Source organism: Pavona decussata, unplaced genomic scaffold, assembly GCF_977016875.1.
Source record: "Pavona decussata unplaced genomic scaffold, jaPavDecu1.1 SCAFFOLD_254, whole genome shotgun sequence".
Taxonomy (NCBI): Eukaryota; Metazoa; Cnidaria; class Anthozoa; order Scleractinia; family Agariciidae; genus Pavona; species Pavona decussata.
Window position 1 is genome coordinate 2,083,456 of NW_028145657.1, and position 14,400 is coordinate 2,097,855.

At 37.3% G+C, this 14,400-nt stretch overlaps 1 protein-coding gene across 1 annotated transcript in view; it reads right to left on the bottom strand.

Annotated features, from left to right (window-relative positions):
- Nucleotides 1–14,400, bottom strand: part of LOC146456543 (uncharacterized) — a 47,681-nt gene that overhangs the window by 19,775 nt on the left and 13,506 nt on the right. Inside the window, exons 26-44 of the mRNA XM_085092955.1 lie at nt 14,161–14,262; nt 12,589–12,663; nt 10,029–10,118; nt 9,827–9,898; nt 9,517–9,585; nt 8,895–8,972; nt 8,035–8,106; nt 7,832–7,900; nt 7,590–7,661; nt 7,420–7,491; nt 6,583–6,654; nt 5,760–5,825; nt 4,861–4,932; nt 3,368–3,549; nt 2,911–3,044; nt 2,446–2,698; nt 1,764–1,830; nt 989–1,312; nt 164–339 (exon numbers count right to left, since the gene is read on the bottom strand). Of these exons, the coding sequence (XP_084949081.1) occupies nt 164–339; nt 989–1,312; nt 1,764–1,830; nt 2,446–2,698; nt 2,911–3,044; nt 3,368–3,549; nt 4,861–4,932; nt 5,760–5,825; nt 6,583–6,654; nt 7,420–7,491; nt 7,590–7,661; nt 7,832–7,900; nt 8,035–8,106; nt 8,895–8,972; nt 9,517–9,585; nt 9,827–9,898; nt 10,029–10,118; nt 12,589–12,663; nt 14,161–14,262 (2,117 nt within the window). The remainder of the gene's footprint in view (nt 1–163; nt 340–988; nt 1,313–1,763; nt 1,831–2,445; nt 2,699–2,910; nt 3,045–3,367; nt 3,550–4,860; nt 4,933–5,759; nt 5,826–6,582; nt 6,655–7,419; nt 7,492–7,589; nt 7,662–7,831; nt 7,901–8,034; nt 8,107–8,894; nt 8,973–9,516; nt 9,586–9,826; nt 9,899–10,028; nt 10,119–12,588; nt 12,664–14,160; nt 14,263–14,400) is intronic.

Consider the following 14,400-nt stretch of genomic DNA (forward strand, 5'->3'; position numbering starts at 1 on the left):
GATTAAATAAAAAGGTCAAGTGATTAGTAGTTCAAACGCAGCTCTGTGCAATAATAATAATAATAATAATAATAATAATAATAATAATAATAATAATAATAATAATAATAATAATAATAATAATAATAACCTCTAATAGTTTGTTTTGCCGCGTTTTCGTTACCTTTTAGTGCGGGAGTTAAGTTGATTGTCGCGCACGGAATCGTGCCGTTCAAAGGATCGTGAAAAACCTGTACCGCCAACTGTCCATTGACAAATACCCATAATTCCTCTCCACCCGAAAAAGCCATGTCTTCCTGACCAGAGAAGTTAAACGACGTGCGAATTGCTATGGTGAATCTGAGGAAGGTATATAACAATGTACGCATATGACTCTTTTATACTATATTTAAACTCAAATAGCCTTGACGTATATTGATGGTTTACCCTCCATCGTAGCAGGAATGGACACGAAGATCTGATTTTAGAAAACAGTATGAATAAAGTGTAAAATTAAAGCATTGAAAACTGATTTAGCATTGTTATGTAGCCCCAATTAGAAATCTTAGGCCATTACTCAAGGTACTTCTAATCCTTCACAAATAAAGAATTCTCAAAAGGGTAGTAAATAAACCAATCACAACTTGTAGGAAGAAAAATATATTCATTTTCGCGATTGAGCTGCATCCAATTGGTCCGAAGGCTCTTTATTTTTTTTATTTTTAATAATTCATCATTACGAAAAATGGCGAATACGTGGCCTGGCACCAGTCACCATATAGCTCACTGATTGGAGCATCCGACCACAGTGTGAGAAAGTTCATTAGCGTTCGATTCGCGTCAGGGATTATGAAATTTTGTTGTAGGCTCACGTTTCAGAAAACTGCAGTGTACTTACTAAATAATCGTTCTCTACATTTCGGATGGTTCTCCTTATCAATTTAGATCTTGTTTAAGTAGAGCTACACTTAAAAAGGTGAAGTGGTTTATATTCGTGTTTTATTTATACCCATAATTCCTAAGTGCATTGGTGTAGCAATCTCTCTGTCCTTCAGCTCCAAATCCTCGACCATCAACTGGAAAAAACTTCTCATTAAAATGCCGAAACACTGGATTGCCATTGGAGTCTGTCTCTAATTGCTTTTTTAATTCCAGTTTTCCTTCGTAATGCAGGTTTCTTGGCGATTCCGATCTAAACCAATCAGAGAAAGAGTCTCCTGTTGGAATGGAAGAGACCGCTAGCCAGCTGGTGTACGGGCTTGCGATGTATCTTGGACTGTTATACAATTCACGATAATTACTAGGGATTCCCACAAAATCACCGTCAGCAGCGCTAAGAATAAATAAATAAATAAATAAATAAATAAATAAACAAATAAATAAATAAACAAACAAAATAACAAATGAAAAATAAATAAAAAACTAGGAAGAGAGAGATATATAAACATGACGGAAATCACACAAATCATAAGCCATGGGGCAATCTGAACTATTTGTTTCAAGTGTGTGCGACTAAATTGTTATTTTAAAACTGCACATGAGCAATCTAAAAAAAACAAAACTTTTGAATACCTTTATACCTGCCCCTTCCGTCCATCTTATGAAATAAAAGAAATTTTCAAACTCGATTAAGGGCGCCCAAGAGGGAAACGATGATGATTTATAAGATATCGTTTAATAAATTTATGTCTTAGCAACATCGTTTGTAACTGTGTTTTGACTGTTGTATTCTTGGTGGCAGATAGGTAGGTAGGTGGTTACGTACTCTCGACATTTTTTCTTACCTAAAATCGTAGTAGGTAACATCCAATAAATAGTTTGTCTTGTTTGCTGTTGTGTTTGTTACTGGGGCTGAAATATCGATGCAAAACATCAATGAAACCTGCATTAATACTCTTCTAAAATCAATGTTAAAAAATGGCGAATTTAACAGTACGTTCTTCTGTACAAAAGTACAGATGGGTCGTCATGAGGTCGCCTTGTCTTCTCTTCGGAACATCCCGTTGCTCAATATTACTCTATAAGTAAACTTTGTTCTTAATATTATTCAATTCTATTGCTCTGTATTATGCCGTGCGTTATCCAAGAACTGTCGCCATTAATCCTCATGATATAACTAACAGAAATAGATACAGACGAAGAAGTCACATTTCAAACCTTGTGTCACAATATCATATAATTTTATAATCTTGAGTTCTGTTTTTTCAACCTGCTTTGCCTGTCCTAGGCGTTCACAAAGTAGGGAACGGGGGAAAAAACTGATGAGGATACTGATCCTTCGCTCCGCCTCCATTAGGTAAAGGCCTGGAACAGACTATCAATTTGCAAATGACCAGACGATTGAATCACCGTTATACTGTGAGAATTAACAATTGGACAATCTTTTTGTTGACTTTAGGTTTATCAAGAGCATCATTTTCAAGCCCAGTAATCACACGTTTGACTGTATTTTTACTCTATACCAACCTTTTCCTTCTACAGTAGTGATCTTAGCTTTTTCGCTCTTCGGTGTGGTCCTGGTCCACAGTGACCCCAGGGGACCCCCTCCGAGATACGTCCCATTGTACGCCGTAACTGTCATGGTCACGTGACACGTGTAGTCGGTTCCAGCCCGCACGCCATTCGTTTGAGTAAAGAGTAGGTACTTTTTTGTTGCAGTACCAGATAAGGTAGGAGCATCGTCGCTTAAACAAGTAACTGTGTACTTCATGCTTTGAATCTAGAACGAAAGCAAAGATGATTAAAGTTGTATGACAAATTACTGATCCTGTAATATAGGTACTAACGTTTCAGTGCCTGGTTATTCAAATAAAAACGCCTGAACAGTAGTTTCCTGTGGTGCTGTTTATCGTGCTGTGGAAGGTGGTTTTTAATTTGCTGTTCAGTCTCTTAGAGGAAGGCTAGGGGATGAAATGTAAACAGTGGGTTAACCTTGACCGTGTTCCAGGTGCTGATTATCGTTGAGTTCTTTGCGAAGTCGATGAACACGTGAAGCTCGTGAGGTCTGTCCCACGTGACCAACAGCTGATAATCACCTGGGGCTAATGCCGATACGTTAACAGGGTCTGGAAATTAAAAAAATAATAATAACATAATCAGCATTTCCAATGACATCTGTGTAACTAAAGTACAATCCAGTGCTTAAATGTCTAAAGCTTCATCGCAATTTGAACTCATTGTATTTCCAGCATAAGGCTCTAGCCGAGGAACCGACTAATCGAGCATTTGAGGCTTCTTATATTTCTATATTGACTGGAGAGGTTAGCGAAAAAACCGCAAATTCTCTCACTTCAGAAACTTTTGAAAGACCGAGCTTAAAGTTCCACATTCAAGAAATGCTAAAAGTGCATGTTTTGTCTAGAAGAATGAGTTATTTATTTCCTCTTACTGCATAGGAATCTCTGAGGGTATATCTTTTCGTAAGGTCCCCCTTGATAGAATCTAACTCCTTGAACTTGTGAAGGTTTGCGGCAGACGGCAGCTCGTGCTGAGTCCAATGTCTTTATGACAGCGACAATAGAGTTGTATACATTGCAGTCACAGGCCAGCTGGTTCGTTCCTGCAAGATTGCTGCAAAAGTATAAACCACAGGTGAAATGATGGGTCCTGCGAAATTGTTTAGACCTCCAATTTTAGTCTTTTAGGTATGAAAGCTGAAGTGAGTGTTTGCAAGTTGAAAATCCCACCTAAGGAAGGAGAATCTCGAATGACATTGCGTGCGATACATTAATTCGAGAATGGGAGCCCACTGAGCAAAGTCATTTTTGAAATTTGCCCTCATCAAAAACAAAAGAAAAAAGTTTGCATAAAATGAACCAAAGAACTCGTGTATGCTCTCAAAATCTCCAAATTTTTTTGGTAGAAAGTAGACAGAATAGTAACAGTGGTAAAAAATAGAATAATAAAAAAATATTACCAGGATCATAAATCTATGGACAAAACATTGACGACTGGTCGAGTACTTTTTTGGACAACTTTTGTTAACAGCACTTTAAAATCAAGTTATACAAGGGTTAAGCAGCAGGTAAGATAGAGATGGACTTCTAGTGCACGTTCTCTCGTTCGTCTCTAAGCAAGAGAAATAGGTCACGCTATATTGTAATCAGCCATTCTTGGTCGTTTGAGCGTGTTTGTTTGCATTGTGACCTCTTTAATTTACTTGAACTGATCGATCAACACGTTGGAATCATCCTCGAAACTATATCGAAATGGTTCAAAATATTATTTTGTTTATCATAATAAAACAAATTAACTAAAGCCAGTTAATTAGGGTTGAAACAGTTGGTTGCAATAAAGCACACTGAGCACACAATGCTTCTCAACTTCAACATGGTAAAAATAAATTTGACATTTAATTGGTTTAATTGTTCGTGGTAAGCCGATTTATACTAGTCCACGATTAACTGCATTATCTGAGGTTTTCATCTCGCTCGTTGAAAATGTCTTTGAAGGTTTTTATTAAAGTGAAAATAGAGGAAAATGGAGGTTAAATAGAAGGACAGAAATCTTTTGAAAAAGTCTTTAATGACCAGTAGTTTCTTCTGTTATTGTGAAGCGCTTTAGAACTTTTGTATAAGGTGTTATATAAATATTATTATTATTATTATTATTATTATTATTATTATCATTATTATTATTATTATTATTATTATTATTATTATTATTATTATAAACTTGAATAAATAATTTCACTAATCCTAAGTTAGCCTAATCGTCCCTTGAACAACTAGTTCCACGGGACTACATTGCTAACCAAACAAGCAGAAATGCTTCTGTGTTTCTATGTGCTTTCTTAGAATCAGAATCAGAATAAGAAACATATACCGACCAGATGATCTCCTCGTTTCCAGCTGAGTGAATATAGAGGTATGTTATACTTACAGCTCTTGGAGATTGCGGAGTTTACTGAAACAGTCCTTGCCAAGATTTTCTATTCTGTTGTATTGGAGCCATCTTTAAAAAAAAAAATGGGGTAATCATCTATTGAATGCAGCCTGTATTATAGAGTTACATTGACGCAATTGTCTCATAATCATCGTCATTAGGCAGCTCAAGCAGGTATTACGACAACGGCAATCAGAACGTCACAAAACAATAGGATTTAATGAGCACACTATGGCCCTGTATGTGCCTTATAAATTTTGGTAATTTATACGCCGTCCTCGACACAACAGCAACGTGAAATAGCCAAATTCAAGATTTGGTGGAGTACATAAGCACATGATGGTAAGTTTTTCATTCTCTATCTCAACTTGAATGCTGTACCCACCTGACCCCGGTTGTTCAAAGAGTGGATAACGTTGTCCAGTGCATAAATCCTTATCCAGTGGATAAAATTTCCCTCAACTAATACTTTTGTCCTCTGGATAGCCGCTTGTTCTCTGGATAAAATTTTCCACTCTTTGAGCAACCAGGGTCTGTTCTGTTACTCGATAGTTTGGCCACATTGCATAAGTTGAACGAATTATTGAAATAATCCGGCGAAGTAGTACAAGTAGCGCTAACTTATATTTTTCAATTCAAGTGAGGTTTTTCGATTGTCATTGTCGCCGTGGTTTCTTAAGGTCACTGTATACATTCGAGGATGTCCTCCGAAAAATCGTATCTACGCATTCTGTTTAAATAAATCCTGGAAAACTATCAGTGATATCATCGTAAAGCTTATAAAGTGGAGAATCTGAAATTAAAATTAACCGCTTTTGTTTCTGTAGGAGATTGATACCGTATTTACCCTATTATCACCATTACCACGGTTATCAGTCAATGGAACATTTACTTACAGTGCACGAAGAAACTTCAGTTCAGGGAATGTTGGCAAAAAGACAATCTGGTTCCCGTGTAAGTATCTTCAATAAAAGGAACAACACATAATAAATTAATGACGGTGCCTCCTTTTACTATTGCGCATACGTTCTGCGCATCTCGGGATGGTCCGAGGAACTCTAGTTTCTTAATGACGGAGCCTACCAATTCCAAGTTATTGTTACGCTGTTTATGTCTATGTGGACAAAAAGACCTTAGCCCGTCGTTTAAATGCATAGATGATAATTTCATTAATGACAGTGAAAGAAACAGTATGATTACTCGAGGCTTAGACTGCCAACAGCCATAACACCCGCTCCAAGGAAACTATTAGATCTATTAGATCAAATACAAACTGGGGACTACTCAGATCCTTTAATAGTGCATTGACAGACTGGAATTCCCTTCCAGAAGACAAGAGATGTTTACCTTTTGATGCTTTTAAAATTTCATTACTCAAAAATTTTAAATCTCAATAAGTTTTTTCTTAGCGTGACATTTCTGAGTTCATCCATTTTTAATATTTTTAATATTTTGTCACTTTTGTAATTTATTTTTTATTTTTTATCTTTTTATGTAGTGCCCTATTGAAAACCACATTATGTGACATAGGCCATCTGTAAAAAGAACTTTTCTCATTTCCTATTAAAAAGAACAACGTCGGAATTTTTTTTCTATACATTAATGGCTGTTTGGCAGGATATCTTACATTAAGTTTATCGGTCTAATTGATGTTCAGGGCAATGAACCTGCCTTCTCATGTTCAAGTTATTTCCTGTCATATCAGAGAAAAATACTTACAATCGGTTGAGGTTTGTCAGACCATTAAAAGCGCCGGGCTCGATAAAACTGATTCTGTTCCTGTGTAATTCTCTGTCATGGAAGGAGGCAATGAATGAGAGTTTGAACAGAAGATGAAGAAGAAGAAGAAGAAGAACAAAAACAACAACAACAACAACAAACGCAGAACAAAATGTAAGGTTTTTTACTTCCATAACAATTTTCAAGCGATCCAAATTTCTGACAGTCTCCTACGCAGGCCATCTTTGGTTCGTCATGTCACACTTCCTCGTCGGGGGGAGTGCGTGACGTGACGAGCCAAAGATGGTTTGTGACGTCACGTCACGTACTCGTCGCGGGAGGAGTGCGTGACGTGACGAACCAAACTACGTCTGCTTAGAAGGCTGCTAAATTTCTCAAAAGATAAGGGCCGCTGAACAATTCATCACGAAACTCAAATTTTCTTTAATCGCCCTTTAGGTACGACACCATTAAACTAGCTTTGTTGTTAGAAGATTACTGTCCTTAACCGTATTAACTTGTCAGGTTCATAATGAAAAGGAAGTTCGATAAAAGAAGACAGAACAACTTAATAAATGGCCAGAAGATGGGAAATTGTACATGATCAGTTTTACTAACGTCTCGTCTTTAAAGAAAATATAGGAGAAACTAAGCCCACCATGTGTCCTTTATTTGATGTTCTCATCAGTTTTTAAAAGTTTGATTTTTACCACAAATTTATGTGGCTGAATTTTACTTAATTTCTTTCAGATATATGCTCTTCACGCTGTCTTGCATTTACCCTGAAAATGCACCACATTATTTCACATTGCTAAAAATTAAGTTATCCAGACTTACAGTGCGATAAGATTTTTCAGCTTGCTGAATAAGTTAGCTCCCAAGAGGGTGATGTGGTTATTCTGAAGATACCTTTAAACATCAAAAGAAAAATTAACATTTTATTTCTTTATAAACGATAAAATTTAGACAAGTGCGTACAAAATGAAATCGTTTTAAGCAAATCTTACAGTTCCCTGAGATTCGGGAATGAGTCGAGCCAGCCATTGGGTATCGATGGAATCTCATTATTCTGCAATTCTCTGTAAGTAAATAAGAAAGTCAATTATAAAACAAAAACGTTCTCAAAAAGTCCTTGTTCTGTTTTGAGGAGCGGTGGTTTGAAAGTAGCATAACCTGTAATGTACCAATATAATGTAAATTCTTCCTAAAAGTAATCCTATGTAAAACTCTTATAAAGACTCCCTCTTACAAAATTCTTGGGTTTTGATTTTCCAAAGCCTTGGAAGGAAACAGAACCAACTTGTTGTCCCGAAGTTCTCTGTAAGAAGAAAACAAATTCTTAGTTAGTTTTTGTCAGTTATACGAAATTTAGAGCCGACATTTTGGAAGGGTCGTTTTAGAACTGATAGTTTCAAGTTTTTGTTTCTTAATAGAATTATTGTGAATACTTACATCTTTCCACTGACTGCAACTCCTTTTAACGATTCATCATGGAGAGTTTGGATTTCGTTGAATGCAAGATTCCTGTAGAAAAGAAGAAATGACTTCATCTTTTCTACAAATCAAGATACGTATGGTATATAGACCTTGGGTGATTACTCAGTAGTACACTTAAAGCAGAAGATAACGACATGATTTTTTATCGTGACCAGCTTACTAGCCTGCAACATTTTAAAGCCACGTGACTGTATGCTAGTTACAGAAACTTTTCCTGGAGACTTGAACATGCTCACGTACCGTAATAGTTGTTCTTTAAAACTGCGTTTGATTGCTGTGTATTTTTATTAACAGTGTAAACATGTACGCGTTTTGAGGAGACCACAGCGATAATAAAAATACCCCCAGGCCCAGGTTGTGCGATAAAGGAAAGATGACTTCAGTTATCCACTGGATAAGTCCCTACCTAGCCAACAACTGATGAATTTGGACAATGAATGCATGAGCGTATCACACCATGAACTGTCAATAGAGCTAGAGTGTATGAATCAAGTATAGAGCTGTATGCAAATCTCAGACGCACTCAAAGAAAACATTCAAGCAACTTAAAAAGTTTTGTCCTGTGTTTGCAGGTCATTTACACCATTTTGCATTGCGATCTGCTGGGATGCTTTAGCTGAAAATTTAAGTTCTAGAGAGTTTTAGGACACACTTGCCGTGTTCTTTCCTTTGTTAAATTTTACACCTTGGCTCAGCTTTGTGAATTTTTTTTTTTATGTGGAGGTCCTATGGTTTTTAATAGTTAAAAGTATGGTTTTAGTGGTTAAAAAGATTATTTATATTAGTTAATTAAGAAGGGCCAGTTATTTTCTTACAGCTGTCCTCGTATGGTAGAGCCACTGTCACCAAACATCTTGACCGTGATGGCCTGGATGACATTGTTGTCAAGTCTCCTGGAATACAATCAGATACTGCTTCTTAGATCAGTGGTTTAGTTTCTGAAGAAACTGTTGTGTTGCGTCAGTGGGGAAAAGGAACGAACGTCTGGTTTATCAACAGAGTTGATAACTAAAGGTAAATTGGCCACCGTAAAGAGATTCGAGTGCTGACTTTTCGAGTGTTAGCCCTTGGTCAGAGTGAGGAGCTACCGTTCGAAACGTCAGCACTCGAATCTCTTTACGGTGGCCAATTTACCTTTAGTTATCAACTCTGTTGATAAACCAAACAGCCATATTTTTTGTGGTGGAGTAAATAACGTGGAAGATCGAGTGGCGAGATTTAGGTGGTTGAAACTCAATGATGTGTGCTGGTGAGAAGAAGACGGTATTCGCTGTGATGTTTATTAAAATCGTCTCAAACGTTTTGGCCAGAATTGTGGGAGAGAAATTCAAACCAGTTATTTTGGGGTTTTCTATGTCTTTTTTCTTCTGAAAGTAATAACAACGATAGGTGACTTTAAAAAAAAAACGTTTTATTTAAATCATAACTTGTACTTACAAATGCCTGGTATTAATCCTCAGAAAGGCGTTTTCCTCGATCGTCTGAATCTTGTTGTTATATATTTCTCTGTTATATTTACAAAAGAAGTCAGTTGCAACGAGAAACAATTTATACAATTTACTTGAGCTAAATTCCTTCTTAAGCCTCTCACAGGTCGCTCGCGGCTAGTCTAACTCCCTTCACGACCTGGACCGTTTGCGAATCAGACTCAGTACTGTCTAAGACAGCCTTTAATGACCACATGGACATGCTGTACTGATGAGTGGTGAGACACCTTTTCTTAGCAAAGCTTATTAACCATACTTACATATCGTTTGAAACGTGGACATCTCTGAACGACTCAGAAGCGATCTTTTTCAACTCCAAGTATGTAAGGTCGCTGAGTATAGTAAAAGCCAGATAAAATAAAACAAAAAAAGTATCAGTGACAGTTCTTCAAAGAATTAACGACCCTGGAAAAAAAAATAAACGAAACTTTGACTATTTGACACTGATTTAATAGTACTTACATATGACATGCTCTCACGTCGTCAAATGCATGCCGGCCAATGCTTTTCAGCAAACGTTTCTCTGCATTTGCAACTTGTCCTCCAAACTGACTTAAAGGCAAACAGACATAGAACTATCATGTCATGTCATATCATATCATATCATATCATATCATATCATATCATATCATATCATATCATATCATATCATATCATATCATATCATATCATATCATATCATATCATATCATATCATATCATATCATATCATATCATATCATATCATACTTATAGAACTATCTATATAGAACTATGATATTACTAATTAATAAGTGTGATTGGTTTATACTAAGGTTCACTCGCCAAACTGTGTCCATACAAGAACTCGTCTGCCGCACACAAACTACAGTTAATTTTATAATAATAAATAATACTAAAAAAATATATATACCGCCATTTCCTTGAGCTCAATGGCGCTTTACAGTTGTTTCAGCTAAATAAAATTAAAAGCATCGTCCTAATTCTAAAATGAAATTATACTGATTTAACTTAAAGAATCTAAAATCTAAAAAGTAATGTTTTTATCGTGCTCTTAAAATCATTAAGAGCTTGGATTGATCTTATTATTTATGACTCCATTTTTCTCCTTAATTAATGAATTTTTTTCCATTGTTGTTCACATTTCGATATCACAGACTCCGAAAACTAGTGTTAACTTTTAGTACTAGTAACACTAGAACGTTTTGTGTTGGTCTAAGCAAAGAATTAGGACTTAATGGGAGAAAGTCTTTGCTACAAGCCTTCAAGAGCTCCTTTTCCATCTCCAAGTCAGGGGAGTGGTCAGTTTTGAAATTAACTTCCAGGGCAAATCCTTTTTGGCTAAACAAGCACAGCACCGTATGGCTAGTTACCCCAGCAGGGTTGTCGCTAAGCGCCGGCTGCCGGCGAAATTCGCCGGCTGGGAAAGAGGTCATCGCCGGCTGAATTTTGGGTGGCAAGCACTCGGTTAAAAGGGCAATGAACAGTTCTTTAGTTACTCACAAGCAATTGTTCGATTTAGAATAACATATTTTAAGTCAAAAGGTTGGATAAACTCCTGACTACCTTGAGTATCGATGCCATAAAGTAATTGAAATAAAGTCTTGTTTTGAGAACTTGTTTACCGTGTCCTCTTTCCGTTTTCTGCGTCCGCCATCTTGTCATCACGAAGCTTATTCAAGGCGTTGCGAAAGATTGGGAACGAGTTTGTTACCAGGTATTTGTGTCAGATCGGAGAAAGAAGAAGTCTTTCTCTGTAGCATGACAGAGAAAAAAAACATGAAGGAACGTCTTCGTAATGTTTTAATACAGCTTTTAATTGGTTAAATTTTATTGCTAATAAACATGTTTATGCTCATGAATAGCAAGAAGAACTGGGTAAACGGAGGAACAACTGAACAAACCAAAAACCAGAAACGTAAACGGTCCGCCGAGTGCTCCCCGGCGAAAACGAACGAACGAGAAACCGAGTGAACGAACCCGCGAAACTGGATGAACAGCTGAACGACCGAGGGAACACCTCTTTTGTTTGGAGTTCTAAGCGTTTATAATATTCTAGTGCAAACTTAAAAGCACTTATCTTTTCGGAACGAATGGAAAGTGATGTAGCTTTCGTTCTCATCACTTTAATGTTAAGTAAATGTTGAAAATCTTACGCACGTATTTTCATTTTTAATGTTAGAGTATACACGGCATTCATGAAAAACGGGTTTTAGTTAGATTAGATTAGTTGTAGTTAGGTTTTGAATTTTGTTTAGGAGAGTTGGGTTATTTCTAATTTTTATACTCCTGATGGATTTTACCGTGTTTAAATAAAGAACTATTCTTCTAGTGAGCTCACCAAAAAAAGAATTAAGAAAACAGCATAGATTGACGAACTGAAGTAAAACAAAGCACTGTCTGCTCAGAAGCCAGGTCTGTCATTCTCCTTAGGGGCACAGTGAACAGACCTGTTAGAGAGTTCAAGGAACGCCAAACAACGAAAACCACACGAAGGAAATGTGGAAACGTCAAAGTGAGGGAGAAAATTTTGAATAAATTCAGGGTGAATCTCTGTACCACACGTTTCAAACTGCGGCACCACAGCTGACCTTGTAATTCTCTTTAATGGTTGTTTCTTTTTGCATAAAAGAGCCCCTACATTTTACCAGAGAGCACCAAATTGAATTAGAATTTTCAAAATTTCCTGAGGAGGCCCCCCAGACCCCCCTAATGGGAGGGGGCGACCCCCTCCCATACCTACCCCTCCGTCGGCTACGCCGACGGCAGAAAGCACTTCGCGCGTTCTTTAGCCGGCTCAATTTCTCAGCTAACCGGCAGACAAATTTCTTAGCTACAACCCTGCCCCAGGGCGTTGCAGTGTGATGAGGAAGTTTGCCACGTGACTTGTCGACGCCCAAACTGGGTTGAGGTCAAGGTTAGCAATTGCTGTCTCCTGGAGGTGTCAAATATCCAGGTCACGTGATTTGAATTGTCCCTACTTAATTTAATGACATTCGCATGCACACGTTTCATGAAGAAGCCTTCGCAGTAGAGTACTTACAGGGTGCACGCTCTGCCATCAAATCCTTTGAAAGCGCCGCTGTCGATTGAAACTATTTCGTTATCGTAGAACTTCCTACAGTGAGTAAAGAAAAGAAAAAAGTATTGGTGCTGTTTTTGCTCGATGGTTTATTCAATCATTCACATTACTTCAATGGTTAGCTTGTTTTAGAAGATAGTACGTCGGTTAAAATAGAATGAAAGATATTTAAACTATTGGCCTTAGGTAAACGCCAAATTCATTTAAGTTACTCAATTACTCTGTCTCTCTATCTTAATTTAAACGTGTTCTCTCTTACATATATGACTGATTTGTCGTGTTGTGTTGTGCACGGTTTTCATGGAAAACGATTGTTGTAGTTGATGAAATTTCGTGTCTGTCTGTCTATTTGTCAGTCTGTCTGTCTACCTGTCTGCCTGTCTCTTACTGCATGATACTAGCAGTCAAATGTCAAATGTCAAATGTCAAATGTCAAACGTCAAATGTCAAATGCTTTGTTTATAGTGGAAATGCGCTTAGCTACCCAAAGCTAGTTTACAGGCATTCCACTCAGAAATAACGAGAAACGAATAATATTCAAATCGAACATAACAGGTTAAAAATTCCAATTGGCAGGAAGCAAACCAGCTGGCTATTTACAAGCGTGGCCGAGGACGGTACTTGAACCCGGGACCTCCGGATTTGAAGTCCGGCGCCCTTACCCCTGGGCCACGCCGCCTAACACTGTAAGACACTTGCCATATATGAACCCAGTGGTTAGAACATCCGACTGGCGCGCGGAAGCCTATGGGTATGATTCACTTCCGGCACTTGGAATTTTTCCATTGTTCCACGGTTGTGACGTGATATATATTGCATGTTGGCCATTTCATGACCGAGCGTAGAATTTACTATCTTTACCAAAGTAAGTCACAATTTATAGATTCCCACTGGAGTGGAGTTGAAAATAAATCAAGTCTCAAGAAAACGTGTAATATCAGCCCAAGAAACCAGACAGGCAACCAAAGTGTATCTGCTGGAACCGAGTGCTGATTCGATTCTCATCTGTAACTTTGAATTGCATTCGAAAAAGTGTAACGCGACTTATAATTAAGTAGTATGTCAAACACGATTAAGATTGTAAACACCAAGAAGTGAGTTGAAAAAAAGTGGAGCAGCCGAGTCTCTTTCTTTTTAAACTAACTTCGAGGTGTTTGAATTCGGATAAAACGCTCTTTTGAGTTCTTGACATGGCTTCCCAAACCATGAATAATTCTTAGAGAAATTCAAAGTTGGCAAAAGTGCATCAAATTTTATGATAATTTAGAACGCAATTTCAAATATCATTTCACGGTAAATAATTCCTTTTTTCAAAGTTCTTTTAGGATAACAGGTACTCACAATGAGTGATTTGGCAATGGGATTTAGCAGCATTCAAAATTGTGTTGACTATCGTGTGCGAGTTAAAAGGTTTGCAAATACGTCTCTCCAAATTTACCTTCAGTGATAAATCCAGAGGCTATTCCATTTTTTGCTGTTCAAACGCGACCTTATTTGAATTGTAAAATAAATCAAGGAAGGAGAGAAGCTTACCAGATTGTCCCCTTGTCGTAAGGCCCGCATCCACCTGCGATACATCTCACGTTTATAAACGTCCCGTTAGCTATTGAGGTGATTCTGTTATTTGAAAAGTTTCTGAAAATGGAATTTGAAGCATTATCAGATCAATTGAAGACTTATAAGATTACTCCTCATGAAAAACTGCTCAGTGTCTTACGTAGAAGAACATTATTGGAACAAAGGCTACATAACATCCTTTGTACAGTTTATAAA